Here is a 19,969-nt window from a genome sequence, read left to right as displayed (position 1 = left end):
CCTGGGGGCGCGGCTGCCGCTGCTGCGCCTGGCGCGGGCGGCTGCGCCGGGCCCCGCTCGCGAGCCGCGCGGCGATGGGGGCCGAGCAGGCCGCTGAGCGGGCGCGGACGCGCGGCGGCTCCCGCCTCGGAAAAGGCCCCGGGCCGCGCCGCCCCCGCGGAGCCTCGCACGCAACGGACCAATCAGGGCTCCGCTCGGCGCTGACGTAGCGAGGGGTTTGCTCCCGGGAAAGTTTGAAATCTCCGCGCCTGGGCGCGGCTCCGGCGAGCGGGCGGCATGGCCGACGGGGAGCCGCGGCCGCCGGAGAGCGGGGAGGCGGCCGGAGAGGAGACGCAGAGCGGGGAGCACGGTCGGGCGGGGGCCGTGGGCGGTGCTGGTGTGAAGGAGCGCGCAGAGGAGCCCAAGCCAGGTGGGGGCTTCCTGTCCTAGGCGTCCGCCTGGCCGGGGTGGCGGCGCCTTTCCACTGGCCGCGCCCCAGGCAGCTCCCGCCGCCGACCCGCTTCCGCGCCTCCCTGCTGTGTCGCCTCTGATCGGGCCCGCGCTGTTCGTCCAGCGCCGGGGCCTCCGCAGCGGGGCGCGGGACTGGGCGCCCGCGCAGGCAGGAGCCGCGGCGCGGCGGGGAGCGAGCTGCCCATCGGGCCGCGGCGGCCCTGTGCTGGTCAGGGAGAGGCGGGGAGGGGAAGCCGCAGGGGCGTGATGGCATCGCTGGGTCTCCCTTAACGCGGTGCGGCCAGTAACCAGCTGCGCCTCCGTGAGCGGAATGCCGAAGCTGGAAGAGCTGGCGCTGGAGCTGTGCTGCGGAGCCCGGCCGGGCAGTGCGGGCAAGCGGCTCGTCGCGACGGTTGAGCGGGGGCGCGGCTCTGGGGCGGCCCCGGCGCGGGAGGCCGAGGCTGCCGCTGGCGTGCGGAGCTCTGCTCCGGGGAGGCCGCCAAAGCGCGAAGGGTTTCATAGATCATAGAGTAATTAAGGGGGCTCGGGAAGTCTCTAGTGCAAGCCTCACTCACAGCGGAGGCAGCTGCGGTATCCCGTTGGACTGCTCAGAGCTTTATCTAGTTGGGACTCAAAGTCCTCCAAGGATGAAGACCGCACAACCCCTCTGGGCAACCTGTTCTGCTTGGATGTCGTTATGGGGAAACGGGTCCTTCCTTTATGCAGCCTGTCCACATGTAGGTGCTGATATTGAGGCAAGCTGGTGGTGCCCCCAGGCAGCTGCTCAACACTCCCTCATTAGTAAGGTTTTTGGCAAGTGAGATGGAAGCTTGGCTGTAAATGGTGCTTTATAAAGGAATATAGGGTTGTTTTTGTAAAAGTAAAGTATTATCTTTTTTTCGTTTGACTGAGAACTTACAGTGTGTTTCTCAGGTGCATACAGTAGGCATTTAAATCAGCGTTCGGCAAAGTTTTTGGTTGTGTATGGCAAAGTGTCAAAATGTATGAAGTACTGACTGAGGAAAAATTCTTTCCTGGCATTGTCTCCCCTACCCTTTGCCTTAATAGCCCAATATTGGAATGTCAGTGCTTTTAGTAGCTGTGGAGTATCATTAYTCGGTGTCAGGTCATTATTGATATGTAGTTACGCGCTTAGAGTTTGCAAACAAAAGAGCAAACTAAATAACAACTGTATTCTAATGAAAATGTACAAGCTTATGAGTCGTTAAAGAATCAAGTCATCTGTGGTGAGGGCATTTGAGCTGTTGCATTTTAAAAAAAACAAAAAAGAAAACCTGAATTGCTGTCACACTCAATTTACCACGACTGTGTCTCTCTAACATTTTCCTTTTAGTTGTCTGAAGCCTTATTTATCATACAAAGGGCTAACTAGTGTTACTCTAGTTCTACTTCTGACCTAGTAATCCTCCTAAAAGAGGGTCAGATTGTGTTAGTATAAAAATTTTTTTTTCAATAAAGCTCTTTGTAGTGTTCTAAATAAAATGAGTAATGCTGCCAAATAGCACCTGGGGGCAGCACGAAATCTGTGCCAAGGTTTAGTTATGTTAGCTATGGATAAAAGTCCCATTTCAAAAGTTAACGTAACCTATAGACTGAAAACTTATGGATGGCCAGGCCTGAGAAATATTATGATATTCACAATAATGTCTACTAGTTCACTGAATGGTAGCAGATGAGTGGAGAAGATTTCTGGAGAGTGTCTCTGAGAGATGTGACAGATACACCACTTATCTGACCTGAAGAAGAAATGTCATAATAGCTTTTTTTCTAGTACATACTTAAGCTGATGTTTTCAGAGGGATGTAACCATTGCAGTAAGCCCACTTCCATTTAAACAGGTGAAAAATTACAACACGGTATCCTTTTTGTCTCAATATATTGCTTGGAATTTCTATGGAGACTCTAGGCATTGAGACTCTATGTTTTCTATTAACTTATTAAAATGCTCTACTGAGGAACATGAAGAGACTCAGGAAAAGAAATAGGTAACTGTGAACATGCGTCTTTAGTTGAGGCTGTCRTCTGCAGTCGTATCATGTATTTTGCTTGTGTTTTATTCATTTACTCATGTATTATTTACTGTGTATTATGTCACAAGATATACTGATAATGCTCAGCTTTTATAAAATATATATTTTTCTTGCTTTACAAAGAAGTAAGCRTCTGACTCTTCTGTTTTGTATCAGAAATACAGTTTTTGTCTCTTGTAGTTTTTCTTATGCCTAAAAGGTTGCTAAGAGCTGTTGAGTCCATGTAGGTTGTTTTGGATCGGTTTTGTGGGATCAACTGGTTTGTGTGTTCCATATTATTTTGATTATTGATTGATATGGAGCCTAGGGAGCAGGGAGTGTACTAACATGGGCTGCTGTGCACTTGAATGGCTTATGGTATTAACTAAAGCATTTTATATCTTACACATGGAACAATGTAAATAAGCATGTAACTTCAACTAAGAGCAGGCGACAGTTACRTATGTTTGCAACAAATATAGAGAGCCTATTTTGGGCCTGTTTACTCTTTGAAGAGGAGAGTAAACAGTCAAGTGACAGTAGTCTCTTCACCAGGGATAGATTAAGATATATTATTGAAAGTAAGTGCGTCATGATCTTATACTGAACAGAAATTCTTTGGGAATAGAGAATTGAGTGATGATTGAGTTGAACTGACTATTTGTGGGGTTTGCTTTCTCTCCTTCCCTCCTAGGTCTGCCCCAGGATGATGATGATACCTGTAGCGATTATGGGAGTCGTGACAAACCAGGGACCACTTTAGGAAGGATTGTGCCAGATGGGAATGTGCTTTTCCCAGATATTTTCCAAACCGATCATCTTTTGTTTTATGAGCGATTTAAAGCTTACCAGGATTACATTTTGGGTAAGTAATTTATTAGTAGGAAGGAACATGTAGCCATAGATTTTGTAGTGACTTTTTATGTGATCCAGCTTAAATGGATGCAATTTTGTATGACACTGCAAGGTCCTGTTCATAATTGGGACTGGAAGGGATCTAGTGTACTGACTATCACTTGTCAGATTATAGTGCCATAACTTCAGCTGGAGGACAAGCTTTATAATAAGTAAATCTAAATGATTTACAGGATAAGGTGTAAATGCTGGATTCTGTGCCTTGTTTTAGGTAGTCTTACTGAAATTCTTTTTTTGCTTAAGTTAAGGCACGACTTATGTAGATAACACCACTGGTACTGTGAAGTCTTCAGTACCTGGAATGTTGAGGACTAGATGTCTTATTTCTTCATAGAGGCATATAGCTGGCAACATCTCCCAGTTCTCTCCATACTGAGATACAGCAATAGCACTAGCAGTTATGAGCAGAGCATAAAATGCGGTCCCATTTTAGACATGATAGAAGAATGCTTTAACTGTGTTGAATTTCATTTTTTCAGTGATACAGAAGACTTTTTTTTTAATTGCATTAAATATACTGTCTTTAATTTATTTTTAGCTGACTGCAAAGCTTCAGAGGTGAAAGAATTCACAGCTGAGTACCTGGAGAAAGTCCTTGAACCATCAGGATGGCAGGCAATCTGGCGCACTAATGTGTTTGAGGTCCTGGTTGAGGTAAGCAGAATGTAGATTCTCTGTTGCTTAGCGTTATTTACCTCTCTGTTAATAAGAAGATTATTTTTAATTAAAGTTTATGAGAAGGTAGAAAATAGTATCCTTTTCCTATCTAGTTGCCAGTGATGTCTAGAGCAATAGGCCTTTCTTTCAAAGGCAACCTTGCTTTGAAACAGAGTATCTTATACGCAGGTGTGTTCCCTTGCCCGAAAGCACGGGTTTGGGGCCTATGATCTGAAACCAACATGCACAAGAGGCTGCTATTACAGTGAGGCATCACTGCTCAAAATGGCTGTTTAGGTTTATGGCACACAGTACAACTTCAGAAAACCAAGCACTAAGTAGACTTTCTGTTTTTGGCTTTATTGCATTGTTTAGCTTTGGAATTTGTCTGTTAGCGGTTTAAAAATTACTTCTGCTATTGAATTATAGCATTGTCAGTGAGCAGATAAATTTTATTTATTCTCTTTGAGACAAAACCCTAAAATAGAGTGATGTTGGTAACTGTAAAATGAGCTGGATCTGTCAGTTTCCATTATGTTGATGCTGTCAGCCTGTCCTCTACAGTCTTTTGGACTTGGAATCATTAATGCTATAAAAAATGCAGCATTTGCTTATACTTTCTCTGCTTTGCCTCTGAGAAATGTTCCGCAATGGACAGAGCACTGTACAAATCCACTCACCTTTACTTGAGTTTCTCTAGAACTGGTCAAATGATTTTCAACCTTAAAGGGCTGATACAGAGCCTGTATAGTCTTACCTGTGTGAAGGTTACTTGGCAAAAATGTCTCACATGGCCTAATTTCAGGGATGCCCTATCAATGTCTGAGTATTGTGGTGGGAGGACTGTACCTAAATGGCAGCAACCTCTTTAAAGGGGCCCTTGCTGAAATAGAGAGAGGAGGAACATGAAGTCAGTATGAGTGAGCCACTGAGGTTAAAACTGCAGATGCAAAGGGGATGAGTACCTAGTCCAGAGCTGGATGTTGTCACTTTATTCAAATAACAGGCCCTTATCTGCCAGCTTATCAGTAAAATTCTAATCCTCTTCAGTACTGACTGAAGTTCTTCAATGTTGCACACTGCTATCAAAAGTCTTCTGAGGTCTGCAAGTTTGGAACCCTGCTTTTCCAGGCCTCCCAGTGTCTGAGTCTTACTTTTTTGTGCAAACCATGAGTATTAGTTTGAACTTGAACTTTCATTGCATGTTTGCAGACAGAAAACACTTGTAGCCCTTGCAGCTTTCAGCATAGTTAATGACAGCATTTCCATCTGAACATAGGATAACACTTCCACACTGAGTGTAATTGAACACTGGAACAGTTTGTCCAGAGAGGTTGTGGGGGTCTGTGTCTTTGGAGATATTCAAAACCTGACTGACGTGGTCCTGGGCACTGTGCTGTAGCTGACCCTGCCTGAGAAGGGGGATTGAACCAGATGATCTCACTATTCTGTAAAAGTGGCTTTCACTGGCCCAGGTTAGCTCTTTGGACTGTTCAGTCTTTGTCAGTACTTCGGAAAATGAGCCTCAGAGGGGTCTGTGGGAACTGAAAAGTATTTATTTAACTGAGTCTGGAAATACTGCTTACGCCCGTTTAAAAAACAAATAGCAACAGCAACAAAAAAAAATCAGGGAGTAATTTAGTATCTTTGTATGGGTATTGTGAGGGACTTGAATGGTGTTTTGAATCTGGAAAGGGCCTTGCATATGTGGGGGTGAGAAGTTTAATTTTGGGGTTATCACTTCAGCTAAATAGATGGCCTTTACTGTACCATGCAAAGTGCATTGATTTGTATGGGTCAGCTGGCACTTACAGTAATGCCCACTGAGTTGAACGTGTCAATTTAGGCTTTCTCAGCTGTGTCTATGATTTTGTTCAGGGGAATCCTAAGAGCTGTCTGTTCTAACAGGTTGTTGACATGGAGTACTCATCTCTGAAAGCAGTTGTGCAACTTGGTGAGCCTTTCCTGTGCGAGTCACAGGTTAGCACCTTTACTTTGGAGTGCATGCGGGAACTCTTGGAGCTGAAGGAGCATCAGATACCACTACAGGAGCTGTGGGTTGTGTATGATGAGTCGGGAGAGTTTGATCAGACAGCGCTAGCAATAGAGCATGTCAGGTAGGAGAATGCTCAAGGTTTAATTTCTGTCATAAACAACCTCTGTGTTCTGGTAATATACAGTACTTGGTGCCCTTCTCAATGAGTTCTTGCAGTCATGCTGGCAGCTGCACAGGCCTGGCTTTCCAAAGTATATCAGGTGCCTGGTTCCATGAGGGCTCCAAGGACTGGTCACATGGAAAACCTGTGGTGTATTCTGCAGCTGCAGGTAGTTAGTCAGGCATGAGGTAGATTTTTCTCAAGCTTATTGCCATTCAACTTTCTGCAACATGGGCAGTGTTTCAGAAGTGGTGGGGGCAGCCAGGAGAAGGGGATAAGAGTCTTTCTGTTGAGAGGCTATCTTTGTATTTTGTTCAGCAGTGAAGATCTGAGCTTGAAAGATGAGTATGATAGACTTCCTCTGGGCTCTAAGGACAACTTAGCTGAAGGATGTATGACTAAACCCCAAAAGTATCAGAATCTCAGATATTTCAGTATCTTAAGAGTGTAAGTCTTGTTTTTCAAAACCAATTTTTTGCTGTTCAGTCTGTTTTGATGGAAGTTGGTGTCACTCAGGATGTTACAAATTATGAACTTTAAAAAGACAAAACTCTATCTGGTTAAATAGCACGTGAGAAAGATTATTTTGTCTACTAAACAGTCTATGGGWCAGTGACGTGGGATTGGAAGAAGCTGATGTTTTGAGCTGAACTCTATTGCATTCCTACTTCTAGTTCTGTTTCTGCTCGGTAAAAGTGGCCTCCTTGGTGTGTGTTTAAATGCTTACTTTGTTTCAAAAGGTTCTTCTACAAGTGCATCTGGAGGACTTGGGACGAGGAGGAGGAAGATGATTTTGATTACTTTGTGCGATGTGTTGAACCTCGACTGAGATTGTACGTACAACTTTGATATTAGGTAAAACTGCAGGTAAAGGTGATGTGGGAATAGTGACAGACAAATTTCAAAGAAAACCCTTTATTAGTAAATCAAAGCAAGTCTGTTCTAGCAGTAGTCTACCAGACACTCAAAATTTTATTCAGAGAGAGCAGCTGAGGTTGCTGCTTCATTTCTGAATCTACCTGTTTTTCTTTGTAATCCTTAACCTTCCATCAGATGGCGCTCCAAATCCAGCTATAACCTCCTTTAGATTGCAGACCCAGTCCTCAGTGAGTACATAAGCGATCCTAATAAAGGCTGGCATGGGATGCTCTGATACCTTTGGGCATAGAACAAGAATGAGAATGGAGAAGAGTATAAGCAAAAGTTTGAAAAAATGGTCATGCTGAAGGAGGAATGTGTTTGTTTCTTTCCCTAGTGGRATTAGTTGGCATTAGGTTTTCCAAAGGTGGATTTTTGATGCCATCCAGCCATATGAAGCTGAAGCAGTGCATAAAGAAGCAATCTGGTTATATTTTTGAGGAAGCTAAAGCACACTATCAAATATACTTGGAGGGAATAATTGAAAAGCAATTTTCACTGCAAGTTACTCCCTAATATTTGACACCGTATCTGTTTTTATTATGTCTTTCTTTAAAGTTATTCTTCTGTTTCTATTCCTTGCATGTTATAACTTAGCATGAGTATCCAAAAACGTGAGTCATTCATATGCAGGTCTGATACTGCTATGATACTGGAGAACAGCATTAATAAATATTTAAATTTAATGCCTACGTGCTATTTAGAATATAGCATTAAATCTTGAGGTGCTTTGCAAAAGGAAATAATATCATTACCCACACAGTAAAGATGACTGTGGGCCTCCCTTTCAAACCGGAGATATGTGACATTTCAGGCTTCTGATATGTCTGGGCTTTTCTGAGATCATGGAAATTAGGGGAAAATGTTAAATGTGGAAATTACATGAATTTAGGAAAAGTTTATGCTTCTATGCCCCCAGCAAATGGCTATTCTGTTGCTGAGGTTTTGGAGCTTTGTGAAGACTTGACTTGGAATGAAACTAAAATGCAATCATATACCAAGAGGTATAGTTATTATTATTATTTAAGATAGYATGTGATCTTACATCAGAATAGAAACATTGCTTAGCGAGGATCCAAAATACTTCAACAATGTCTTCAAGCAGAAAATAAATGGCTGCACATCAGCTTGTACTAGGTTTCTGAGGCAAGTAAAGCTGTATGAACTATTTCACCAAAGCTTGAAGAAAAGGAAATAATTAGTTTCATGCACTTTTATAATGACAAGCCCTAAAATGTAGACTACATTTCAGGGCTGAATTATGTACAGTATTCAGTATCTTTTTGGGTATTTTATACTTCTGTATTACTATGAGTTATTTTGCTTAGTCACCTTGAATTCACCTACTGTTGCCTCTAATAATTTGATTGCTGAAATTATGTGAGGCTCTTTTGTGTCTCTGTATATCTTATTACGATTGTGTAAATATTTACTGTTCCAGATATATTGCTCTATAGCATATTTTAAGTGTACCCTGTGAAGAACCTCTGAAAATTGAGGGAACACCTTAGCCTTAATTTCATTTAGCATCCTGAATAGAGCTATTTATGCTGCATTCAATTGCTTCCCTACAAAAATGGTGGGAGATAATTCAGTCTTGTTTTATTTGTATCATTAATTGTTGTCCATTTTTTTTTTTTTGTAGTGACCATGATTGGTAGTACATGATTGACCATAGAGTTCTTGGCACTGTCTAGCTGGCAGATGTCTTCATTTTTCTGACTTTGGCAATGCAGCTTCAGACTGGTATTTTCTGGCTTGCAATTTCCTTTGGTACATACCTCTTGGGAAGGTGCAAAATATACTATTCAGTGCTTTCACTTCTTCATCCAGTCCTGATACTGCCTTTCTCATTCATCCTGAATATTTTTTTTTTTCCCTGGGTAGTTGTTTCGGTTGTTGCTAATGGAGACTTCACTTTATAGGCTTTTTCTTTTAATTAAGATGTATTTTTCTTTTTTTTCCCTCCTAATAAATGCTTAAAAGAAGATAGGTTTTTTTTGTCTAATTAACTGCTAAATCTTACTACTTTTGTAGTTATACTTGCATTTTTAGAGCAAGTTTTTCATCATTGTGTGATCTCTCAAGGTGGATGAGGAACTCCTTAGAGGAAGTTGTATGTTTATGTGTGTCTATGTTCTTTTGTTTTTGTTATTTTCAAAAAAGTTGAACAGTGTTGATACAGACTGCAGAGAATTTTCACCAAAGTTTTGATCCAGAGCTCCTTAGGTTCTCTGTAGGTTTGTATTCAATCCTTTTAACTTGTAAATGTGAAAAATGCTGACTCCTTACCCTGAATTGCAGGCATTATGACATCCTTGAGCATCGTGTACCTTCTGGACTTGTTGCTGATTACCAGAACTTGTTGTCTCAGTGTGAGGAACTCTATAGGAAGTTTTTGAATGTGAGAAGCAGCATATCAAGCAGTGATTCAGACTCTGAAGTAGAAAACATTTCCATGGTGGAAGGACTAAAGCTGTACGAGAAGATAGAGCATTTAAAACAAAAGCTAAAACTAATCGAGAATCCTCTTCTGAGGTACTTTCTGAGTTTGGGTGAGGAGGAGAGACCACATGGGAAACTATATGCAAAAAAGTTCTTTCCTGAGGAAAGAACTGATGATTTTGTTGTTCTTGTTTTAGGTATGTGTTTGGTTACCAAAAATACAGTGGTCTTCAAGCTAAAGGACTAAGACCAACGGGTACCAAGATCACTCATGTTGTATCCTCAACCATGATGGCAAGTCTGTTACAGTCACTGATAAGGGACAAACTTTGTCCTGAATCTTATGGTGAAGAATTAGAAATACAGGTACTGGAATAGGAGTTGTCTGCCACCTAGTACTTTTATTTTCTCCTTGAAACAATGTGGAAGAGTAAGTTACTTTATCGTGTGCCAGGTGCTACAGTCATGCAGTGTTTATTTTTGTTAATTAGTAGATTTTGAGTCCAAAAGCATTGTTCTTAATTTAACTGGTAAACAGTAAGATTGGAAGATACAAATAATTTCTTTTGATACGTTTGTCTTCTGCATGCTCTATACAAGCTGTTTTATTTCTGTATATAAGCAATAATGGAATAAACTACCTGTAAATATTCCATAATTAAACATGCTGAGATAATACTTTTATATAAAAATATTAAATAATACTTTTTTCTGTTTAAGGTATCTTTTGATCTGATTCTAATGATGATGATCTAGGGTTGGATTGGTGTGGATTTCTTAGGGCAAAATGGAATCGCTTGCTGTGTACTGGTCAAGTTTGAATAACAGATGGGCAAAATGATGCCAGAGGGAAGGACCTAGACTCTTTGGTTTTTTTTGTTTGTTTGTTTTTTTTGCGGGGGGGGGTGGTGGAGGGGACTATAAATCAAATTTTATGTGATGGCAATTGTTCTCTGAGGTCTTGAGGTCCACTTTCCTGTGTGTATGCTTCAATCAGGCTCTCTGCCCCAGTTTTCTTATGGGGGGATAGATACAAAGAGCAAAGGAATGTTTTAAGGCTCATTCTGTCCAGAGAGAGTGCTATGATTCTTGAATTCAAAGTAGAAATTGTGTATTACTGGTGCCATTAAAGAGAGTTTCTTTTAAACAAAAACAGCAACATTTAATTGAAAAAGAATCTCGAAGGATGTAAATACATGCCGTTTTTGTAACATTTTTTTCAGGAGTTGATATTGTTTGTCTTTCATAGTTTCACAATGATCCACTGGCAGCTGTAAATGCTTGCTATGAAGGAGACACTGTCCTCATCTGTCCTGGTCGCTATGTTGTAGATGGCGTGTTCTGCATTGCTGATTCAATTGAACTAGAAGGTAGGGACTTTCTAGCATAAAGATTCTTAAAACAATGTAAACTGAGTGTCTTAGAACAAACTGGCTTTGCATAAAGGGCGTGGGTTTTCTTTTTTTTTTCTTTCCCTTAAAAGCATTCCTGTCTCTGCTGAAGAGCCAAGATCATGTCTAATGCAGGATGGAGTAAGCTGTTTTATTTGCAGAAATAACTGTGGCTAATAAATTGGAAATTTTTGCTAATGAATAGCAAATTCACCGATTCCTCCTAACCATTTTTCTGGCTAAATCCCAATTATATAGTTAATGGAGAGGATCCAGCAGGAACACAAGGAACTTGATTTTTAATCTAACAGGCACAGAAGTCACTATGGGACACTTGTGAGGCTTTAGTTATTAGAGCCAATAACTTTAGGGTATGTGGGAGAGATGTTCCCACTCTGTTTTGCTTGTCTTAATGTGCTTCAGAGGAATGCTCTTAGATTCAGTGCCAATATGGTGCTGGTGAATACAGAATGCAAATGAACCAAGTGCTATTGGAATTTAGTTTATGGCTCTTGTTGCCTATCATCTATATGTGTGTGGGCTACCAGTGTGAATTTGTGCTGTTATGTGAAGTTCATGGGAACAGAAGGAAGCTGATGATTTGACACTTCTTCTTATTTTGTAGAAATCGCATATGTGATAGAAATATTTTGTGAGACAAAAAAGTGTGCTCGGGTTTTAAAAAGAAATGCAGTTGCCTTGTTTAGGGTACGTTACTATATTTTTCTCACGTTTCTTGAATTCTCGTAGTAATTCCTCAACTTTAGGTATGCACCTTGTAAACAGTTTAGCAAACAGTTTCAAGTTAAGATTACAGCTTGCAGTGTAATAGGCCATATATCACTGTGGGCATTATGCAGCTGTTCAGACACTTAACTGTATTATTATTATTTTTTTAATCTTGTCAATTTTTCCTAATGGGAAGATTGCTGGGAGTTTAACTTCCTGCTGTTCTGAGATATATTTTTCTCGTCTGTTCTGTTTTGTGAGCATTGCTTTCTTTCTCAGCCTTCTTTTGTATATTTTATTTATATAGATATGAATGCTGGTATACAATGCACTTGCATGCTACAGTGCCTCAAACTGCTTGCTTTATCTGTGAGAACGGTATTGTTCTAAAGTTCTGTGGAGTGGTATTTATGACAACTACTTTTCTAGCTTTGCAGAAACAGTAATAGAAGTGGTGAAGTAGCACAGCTATTAAAGGATGAGCTACTCTATTTTTAAAGAGCAAGAAATATAAATAAGTATCTTTAGTAGGAACCATTTGAATAATGAATGTAAGTCAGGGCATTTAATCTCTTTATATGAACTTCTGTTAGAGAAATTCTTATAGCAGTAGTAGCAACTGAAAATGTTTGAAGTAGGAGCATCAAGAGAAATTTTGCTGGCACTGATCTGAACAGCTGGCTGTTTTGGTAGCTTTCTTGGGATGAAGAGGTGATTGATCAAAGGTATAATGTCACTTGGCTTAGTAGAGCTTTAATTTTTTCCATTCACAGTGCAAGTCAGTAATAAAATTGAAAGTATGAGGATTAATAAGTCACAGATAAATAAAAGAACTAAGTAAGATTTAAGCAGTAGCAGCCCAGGAAAATCAAGCAAAGGTTTTATTTTATAGCAAAGGCACCTAAGAACCTCACTTCTACTTGTATGGTGCGTTGTCTAAGATGGRTGCATCATCAACCTGTCTAGTATCTGTGATGAGTTTTACTGGATGGCAGTTGCCTTTAGCTCCTGTGGAGCTGCTTAGCACTCAGGCAGGCATATGGTCCTGACCAGGCTGTGTTGAACACCACTTGATAGCGGATAAATCTTTCCTTCTCTGTGCCTTGACTTGTCACTAACTTCCTGCTTGCTGCTACATCAGCTGCTTCAGAGGTTGAATAGTAAATAAGCTAATAGTGTGGTTAGAAAACCTCCAGGCAGCCTGTAAGACAGTTATTCCTTAAGCCTTGCGTGGTAACCTCTCTTTCTGTAGAAATGTGTAGTTCAACTGGATCTGCCATTTACTGTCCCATTGTGCTCTCCTACCACGTTAGCAATAAATTGCACCTTGTCTACTCCCTAGGGGTAGGCATAAATCAGCAGTGGTGGAAAAAGATTTCTAGATAACATAGCATGTTGAAGTATCAGTCATATAACTTGACTTTGCATTTGCTGTCTTTAAAACTTTCTCCCAACTCTTTTTCAAAAGCTTTTTCTTTTTAACCTTTCAAATTGCACATAAGAGTATTTATGTATGTACTTGGTTAAAAGTTATCATCCTGCTCAAGCACTTAGCTGAGTTCATGTAAGTTTGCAGAAAATGATAGGACTCATGCTGCTTTAGTAGACATTGCGTTATTGCTTTCCTTATCATGATTCTTGTCTGTGACAAGCAATAACAGCTCTACATGTTCATAAATTCCACTGTAAGCGGTTGAATGCTGACAACAGTGGATGGCTGAGTAAATCAGTGTTGGCATATGCTTGTGAAAGCTTGTTTTTAGTCTGAATTAATCTGGAAGCCCATGCAACACAGAAACATTAGTTTTCACTCAAGTATCATTTATACATGGAAGTTGAGTGAATTTTATTAACAACGTGAAATCCATTGCACTTGCTTTCCTGCACTGTGGTGCTGATTGCTTTTTTCCCCATTTGGAGCCTCTGCCCTGTCCTAGGGAATTTCTGTGCCTTGAAAGCAGAATGCAAGTGCCCGTGTATCATTGGTTACTGCACCTCCCTGCTCTGTTGTAACTTTTAGGAGTGTGATGTTGGGCTTTTACAGATGATAGCTCAGTTATCCTTTTGTTCAGCTTCCTAAAATAACTTTGCATTTTATTGTGTCATTCAAGTAAGGTAACTTTGACTCTTTTTTTTGTTTGTATGCCTGCACCCTAGTACGGAGGGGATGTAACAGGTGTAGCCTGACCACTGTTAGAAAATGCTGGTAATACACCAGACCTCAGATAGAAATTCGAATTATACATGGAGGATTAGAACTTAAGTATTAAGCACCTGTTACCTGTTATTCTTAAACTTGTGTCCTTTGCCTCTGCTTTAAGGCTATGGTCTGCCAGACGATATTGTGATAGAGAAGCGAGGGAAAGGAGACAACTTCGTTGACTGTACAGGAGCCAATATAAAGATCTCCAGTTTGAAGCTAGTGCAACATGATGCTGTGGAGGGGATTTTAAGTAAGTATTCAAAGCACTTTAATCTTTCTGTGAACCTGGGATCCGGTATTAGAGTTTACCGAAATACAGAGGAGAGGAACTGTACATCTATAAACATCAAGACTTTTTTTCTTTTTTTTTTCTCTCTTCGCTAATAATCTGGAGAACAAAATAACTTCTACTCTTTGTACTTTCAAGCTGCTGTGCTCTCAAGCTTTATTCTTTCTTATGTAAGAATCTTTGACTTAATTTTTCTGCTGCCAAGGCTACCTGACTCTGCTACAGAGTCTACTCCAAACTGCCTGGAAAAGGAGATTTCCCTTTCTATGAAAGACCTCTCTTGGCAGTATTCAGCTTTAGCTGATCCTAAACAACTCGCCATTCATCAACCAGCATAGATCACTGTTTGCTGATAACATGTTCAAACTGGGATCCAAATAAACCTAAGTTGTATCCCATGAATTTACTGGACGTAGCATTCTGTCCTTGCAGAAGGTGCTAATTAATATTTTGCCCCAAGAGACATTTGGTTTAAAACATGTTCAAATATTTATTAACAACTGTGTACAAGTATTTAATATCTCATCTCAAAAGTCTTTTAGGGATATAAAAAAACAATTGTTGTCACTTAAAAAAAAATCTTCCCTATCCCCAGCAAGAAAAACCTTAAGACAGATTCAGCTAGTGCTCCTTTGCAGCAGCATTCCTGTTTATACTACAAAAATAGCACGTGTTCAAAGTATTCATAAGCAAATCAGTAAAATAAATTAACTTAGAGTGGATAAAATTAAAACAGGAATTTTAGTGCACTGTAAAAATGTTGTAAGTTTATCTATCTGTAGGAAGGATTTGCCTCTGCATAGCTGCTTCATTTAACAGTGTGGTTGTCTGTGTATGTAGATGTTCACCATGGGAAAACCACGTTGGAGAATTGTGTATTACAGTGTGAGACTACAGGCATAACAGTACGAACATCAGCTGAGCTATTAATGAAAAACTCAGATCTGTATGGTGCTAAGGTATGAACGAGTTCTTAACTCTGTCTTGGTTCCTAAAGTAAAACAGTGGCTTTTGCTAGGAAATAATTCAGTCAATAAAGGGGGGAGAGGGGGGGGGAGAGAGAGAGAGAGAGAGAGAACCTTTAGAAATTTGCTTTAGACAGCTACATTTTATTGGTTTTGAGAGAGTAGTCCCAGGGATCTCTTAGGCTCCAATACTATCTAGTGAAGTATCTCATGCTGACTTCTGTGTGATGCTATATGAAAATCACATAACAAGGGACATCTGTGAGATAATGGTTGCTACATTGTTGGATTGTTTCATGCCTGTAATACCTTTAAAATATTTTGTTTTTTCTGCCCATAAATATTTATTTTTCGTCAAACCATGTATCTGTTCTGCAAATGAACTGCTCTTTTTGAACATCTTATACATTGATCCTTGCAGAAGGATGATAAACACAAATCTGAACTCTGATTATAACATTTTGAAAGAAGATGGGATTTGAGAGTTGAGGTGGGTAACTAAAAAGCTAGGAAATGGTACAAGGCTGTGCAGTTAGTCTTCACCAGAGCTTTTATTGAATGGTGACAGTAGATTCATGGGGCCTTCAACCTTGGGTGTATGCTGCTCAAGCTAGTTAACAAAGCCCTGAAGATGGAGTGACAACACAATTTTACCTTGTGGAACTGCTAGATGAGCGTGAAGATCCACAGCAGAGTTGTCAAATTATGTTGGAAGCATGCCTGAATTATTTGTGAACTGCCAGCAACRTTATCTTGCAGGGTGCTGGTGTGGAAATTTATCCAGGTAGTACGTGCACCCTGTTAGACAATGGCATACACCACTGCAAGGAAGGAATCCTTATAAAGGTTAGTTCAAGGCAGACTGTGCTTGTTAAAAGTTTATAGTTGCTAAGGTTGCTGCAAATAACTTGTTGCCTTATAATCTTGCTGCCATTATGGTGGAACTCATATCTGTCATTCATGATGATGTTGGTGCTTATTGTTTACTTAATTTGGTATACTTGTATATATACACAAGTATGTATATAATATATTGCTTTATTCCTTATCTGTCAGAAGTAAAATGCCTTTTACAAAGTCGATTGCATAGGGAAGTGATATAAATTTTAGCCAATATAGAGAACTAGTTCTACCTAAAACTGTAATAGTTTGCTCTCCTTTAGCTAGATATAACACATTGGACTTCTGTTGCTTTGCTGTAGAACTTCTTAGATGAGAATTATGACATCCCCAAGATAACCATGCTCAATAACATGATTCATAATAATGAAGGCTATGGAGTGGTCCTGGTTAAACCAACAATTCCATCTGATGTAAAGGATGTTTCAGCAGAGAAAAGGGAAGGTATGTTTCTCTGGCTTCTTACTAGGAACTCCTAAGGGTTTGGATTGTGTAATTCTTAAGAAAATCTCTTGATTTTTCTAATAATGTCTAGATTGATTTAGCCAAAATAACTCATAATAACTTTCAGAATACTGCAAATTTCCAAGCGATGAACTGCTGCAGAGAAATACTGTGAATGTCTGTGCACCATGCCRTGTGTGTGTTTCTGTTTAAAGGTCCCTAAATATCTGTATTTCCTAATAGGCAGGGCTGGCGTGGTTGGTGGCCTCATTGGGTCATACTGAACACAACAGGGTGATCAACAAGAGATTAGATATGTCTTATACAGGTCTTCTGGTTCATAGCAGTTCCCTGCTTGATTTTTCCTTTGCACCAGAGCTGAGACATGCTTTTTACCTAGCTTGCCAGCGCAGAAATTGTTTCCTGTAGTATTTAAAATGTGACAACTATATTTCCTGTATTACGTCTTATTCAAGAAGACCTGTTTTGCTCTCAAATGCAGTGTGTAAACCACAATAATTTTCTTTAATGTGCTTCACTATTAGTTGGCCAATTGAAGTCATCTCAATTGAAAGGATTAAAGAAACCTTTTCCTTAAACATCATAGACTGTATTTGGAGTACGTGCCTGTCACTAAATAGTTTCCAAAAAGGGTTTGGGATGAGGAGAGAATTACTAAGACTGAAAAAAATTAATTCCAGAGCTATTCTGGCTGTTTTGCATGATCAGTGATAACATTCTCATTGTTTCCTGACTTAGGGAATACACAGCCTCACCCAGGCAGTGAGAGAGCCTGTGTAGAGGGCTTCAGACATGAAGAACTACCTGAATGTGTAACTGATGAACTGGAGCTTTATGAGCAAGCTGAGATTTCTGAGCAAACTGAAAGCAATTATGAAATTGCAAATGAACTTGGTGCTACTTCTGTAAAGAAGAGCCAGATGCGCAAGAAAAGGCTGAGTGAACTGGGAATCACAGAAGCTGATGACAACTTAATGTCACAGGAAATGTTTGTTTCTATTGTGGGCAATCAGTTCAAATGGAACGGGAAAGGGAGTTTCGGTACTTTCCTTTTCTGATCATCGTGACTTTTAACGGCATTGCAGTAAAACATTTGCACGAGCTATTAATTTCACTACTGCTTCCCAAGAAGTTAGCCTGTTTCATCTACCTTCCATTATGTTACTAAAATGTGATAAATATTTATTAACAGTATATCTATTGCATGTGGAAATTTTTCTTCCTTGCTGCAAATACAAACAACGTGGGAAAAAAAACAGAACTCTAATACGGAAATCTTGCATGGAGTCTGCCAGTCTACATGCTTGTTCTTTGCTGGCTGATTAATTCTTTTTGAATGTATTTATTTAACTTCTAATTGTAAAAATCTTGAAGTCCACCATGGAAGAATGGGGAAAAAAAGTACAGCAGGTACTTTTTTATGTTTTATACTTGAAGGATTTTCTAGAAACTTCAGCACTTGTATCACTCAGTGCTCTGTCTTCGTGTACCAGCTGTCAGTGCACATTTTCCATAGAGAGGACAGTGTTTAACTGAGTTCCGTTCATCTGCATAAAGAGAAATCAGAGTAGATGTGTTCATCACCTTACTAGTGGTATTCTTGCTGCACCTTTTGGTGATACTTTTTAAAATTTTAAAAAATTTTATACCACTAGAAGCAGCAAATAGCGGCCTTGGAAATGAATGGAAAACTTTAAAAATCTAAGTTGCCATTGAAATCTCTCATCAGCCAACTGCTGTGGAACAGAGGCACTTAAGTGGCTTACCTTTGAATATCATTAGTCTTGAGCGAAAAATTAGATGGACAGTCTGATTGAAAAATATCCTTCTTAGTGCCTCCTTGATTTTTAATTAAAATCCTCATGCCTTCTTCAAACTTCTTATATTGTCTTCAAGATTTTCAGATCAGTTTTTCAACTGGTATGTGTGTAGGAAAATACAAACTTCTAGATGATCCAGGTTGTCCTATAACACACAAAATAAAATATGATGTTAAGAGAGGAAAAGCAAGTTGACAGCAATGGATTACAGAATAGCTACTGAAAGCAGCTTAGCACGGTGTATATCCCTACTAGAAACGGCTAATGGATAGATGTGAGTTTTCTACTCAAGACTCTACRTCTCAGCCATTCTTAAACTGAGATGAGAATCAAAATTCAGTTAAATGCATGATCTATTTTGGTGTGAGCAGCTGATAATAAGGAAAAGAGAGAGATTTAAATGAAGAGCATTTGATTGTTCTTCTTATTGTGTGTGAAGTGTAGAGAATTCATTGCAGCTTTCCCATCCCATTATCCCTTCCCCTTTGCTCCCCTTTGCTCCCTCCCTTTTGCTTGCTCTGGACATTCAACTTCAGGACTAAACTTCAACTTTTCTTAAGGCTAAATGTGACTGCAGCACCTCAGGTTGAATGAACCTATGAATGTCTGCCATTCAGTGACTGTAGAGAAACTCTTGAGTCAAGTGAAAGCCTAATGCTAAGGCTGACAGTAGTTTAGTGTCTTAAGCTGTTTGTCAGGTTTTACGCCCATATTTCATGATTTGATGTTATGCCTTTATTTCCTGATATGTAATCCTTATTAAAGAAGTGAGGTTAAAAATGGTGATTTTGTGGTTTTTTTCCTCTTGTCTTTTCAGAACTAATTTTCTTGTGTGAGTTGCCTTTGTGGTGTGTAAGTGGCATTTCTTTCTCTCTCATTTCATTTTAGAACTGGCTTATCTTGACAGCCTCTTATGTCCTCTTTTTAAAATTCAAATTTAAATTTATGAAAGTACAAACTAAAACATTTCCTCTTCATCTACTTTCAGTATTACCACTATTTTGCCTTTTCCTGTGCCAGATGTTAACAGTAATTCTACTGTGTGCAAGTTGTCAGTACATGCGGAAAAAGAATGTGGAAAGACAAGGTTGCTGGTAAAAACATCTATCTATTCTGTCATGCAGGAATTTTATTGTAAACTGATAGTTAAATGTTTGACGTCTCTCACGCCTCAAAGAGCTAAACTTTGAATGAAGCCTTCTCATCTCAGTTGACTTAGGTCTTCCAGATCGTGTGTGTTGCTAATAAATATAGGTCTTTGTTTTGCAGCTTTAATTTAGCTCTAAAGTGGACACGGAGATATGTTTAAATGTGAAGGGCAGGAACTAACACTAGGTCTTGTACACTAGACTTTGATGCATTTTGCTAGGGATTCTATATTTGCAACTATAAATACAACTTCTGCTCTACATAAATATCCTTCTCCAAATTTTTAAGGTATCAGAAATTTTATCTACTTCTTAAATTAGAAACTAATTCCTGAATGCCTTAGTGCACAGCTGTCAAAGGAAAGCTGATGAAAAGACCTGGAAGAAGTGTTTAGGTAGCTGCTTTTCTGTTTGACTCATGCAAAGGACTGTTAATGAATGTTTGTCTTAAAAGGTCCTTTTTGCTGTGAAATGGACACTGCTGTGTTGCCCTGAAAAAGTTAGCCATA

At 39.8% G+C, this 19,969-nt stretch overlaps 1 protein-coding gene across 1 annotated transcript; it reads left to right on the top strand.

The window, feature by feature from the left end:
• The first annotated feature begins 215 nt into the window (after positions 1–215).
• Positions 216–19,088, top strand: SHCBP1 (SHC binding and spindle associated 1). The gene is made up of 13 exons (XM_085303803.1): positions 216–409; positions 3,154–3,324; positions 3,913–4,028; positions 5,940–6,148; positions 6,928–7,020; positions 9,410–9,643; positions 9,748–9,916; positions 10,800–10,920; positions 13,992–14,123; positions 15,003–15,121; positions 15,887–15,973; positions 16,330–16,471; positions 17,231–19,088. The coding sequence occupies exons 1-13, from the start codon at positions 277–279 to the stop codon at positions 17,548–17,550; spliced, it is 2,046 nt and encodes a 681-aa protein (XP_085159929.1). The 5' UTR covers positions 216–276; the 3' UTR covers positions 17,551–19,088.
• Positions 19,089–19,969: the final 881 nt, after the last annotated feature.

Source organism: Rhea americana, unplaced genomic scaffold (assembly GCF_003343005.1).
Source record: "Rhea americana isolate MKP2758 unplaced genomic scaffold, rheAme1 scaffold_20, whole genome shotgun sequence".
In the NCBI taxonomy this organism is placed as follows: domain Eukaryota; kingdom Metazoa; phylum Chordata; class Aves; order Rheiformes; family Rheidae; genus Rhea; species Rhea americana.
Note: the sequence above shows the minus strand (reverse complement) of the source record. Positions and strands in the feature narration are given on the sequence as shown.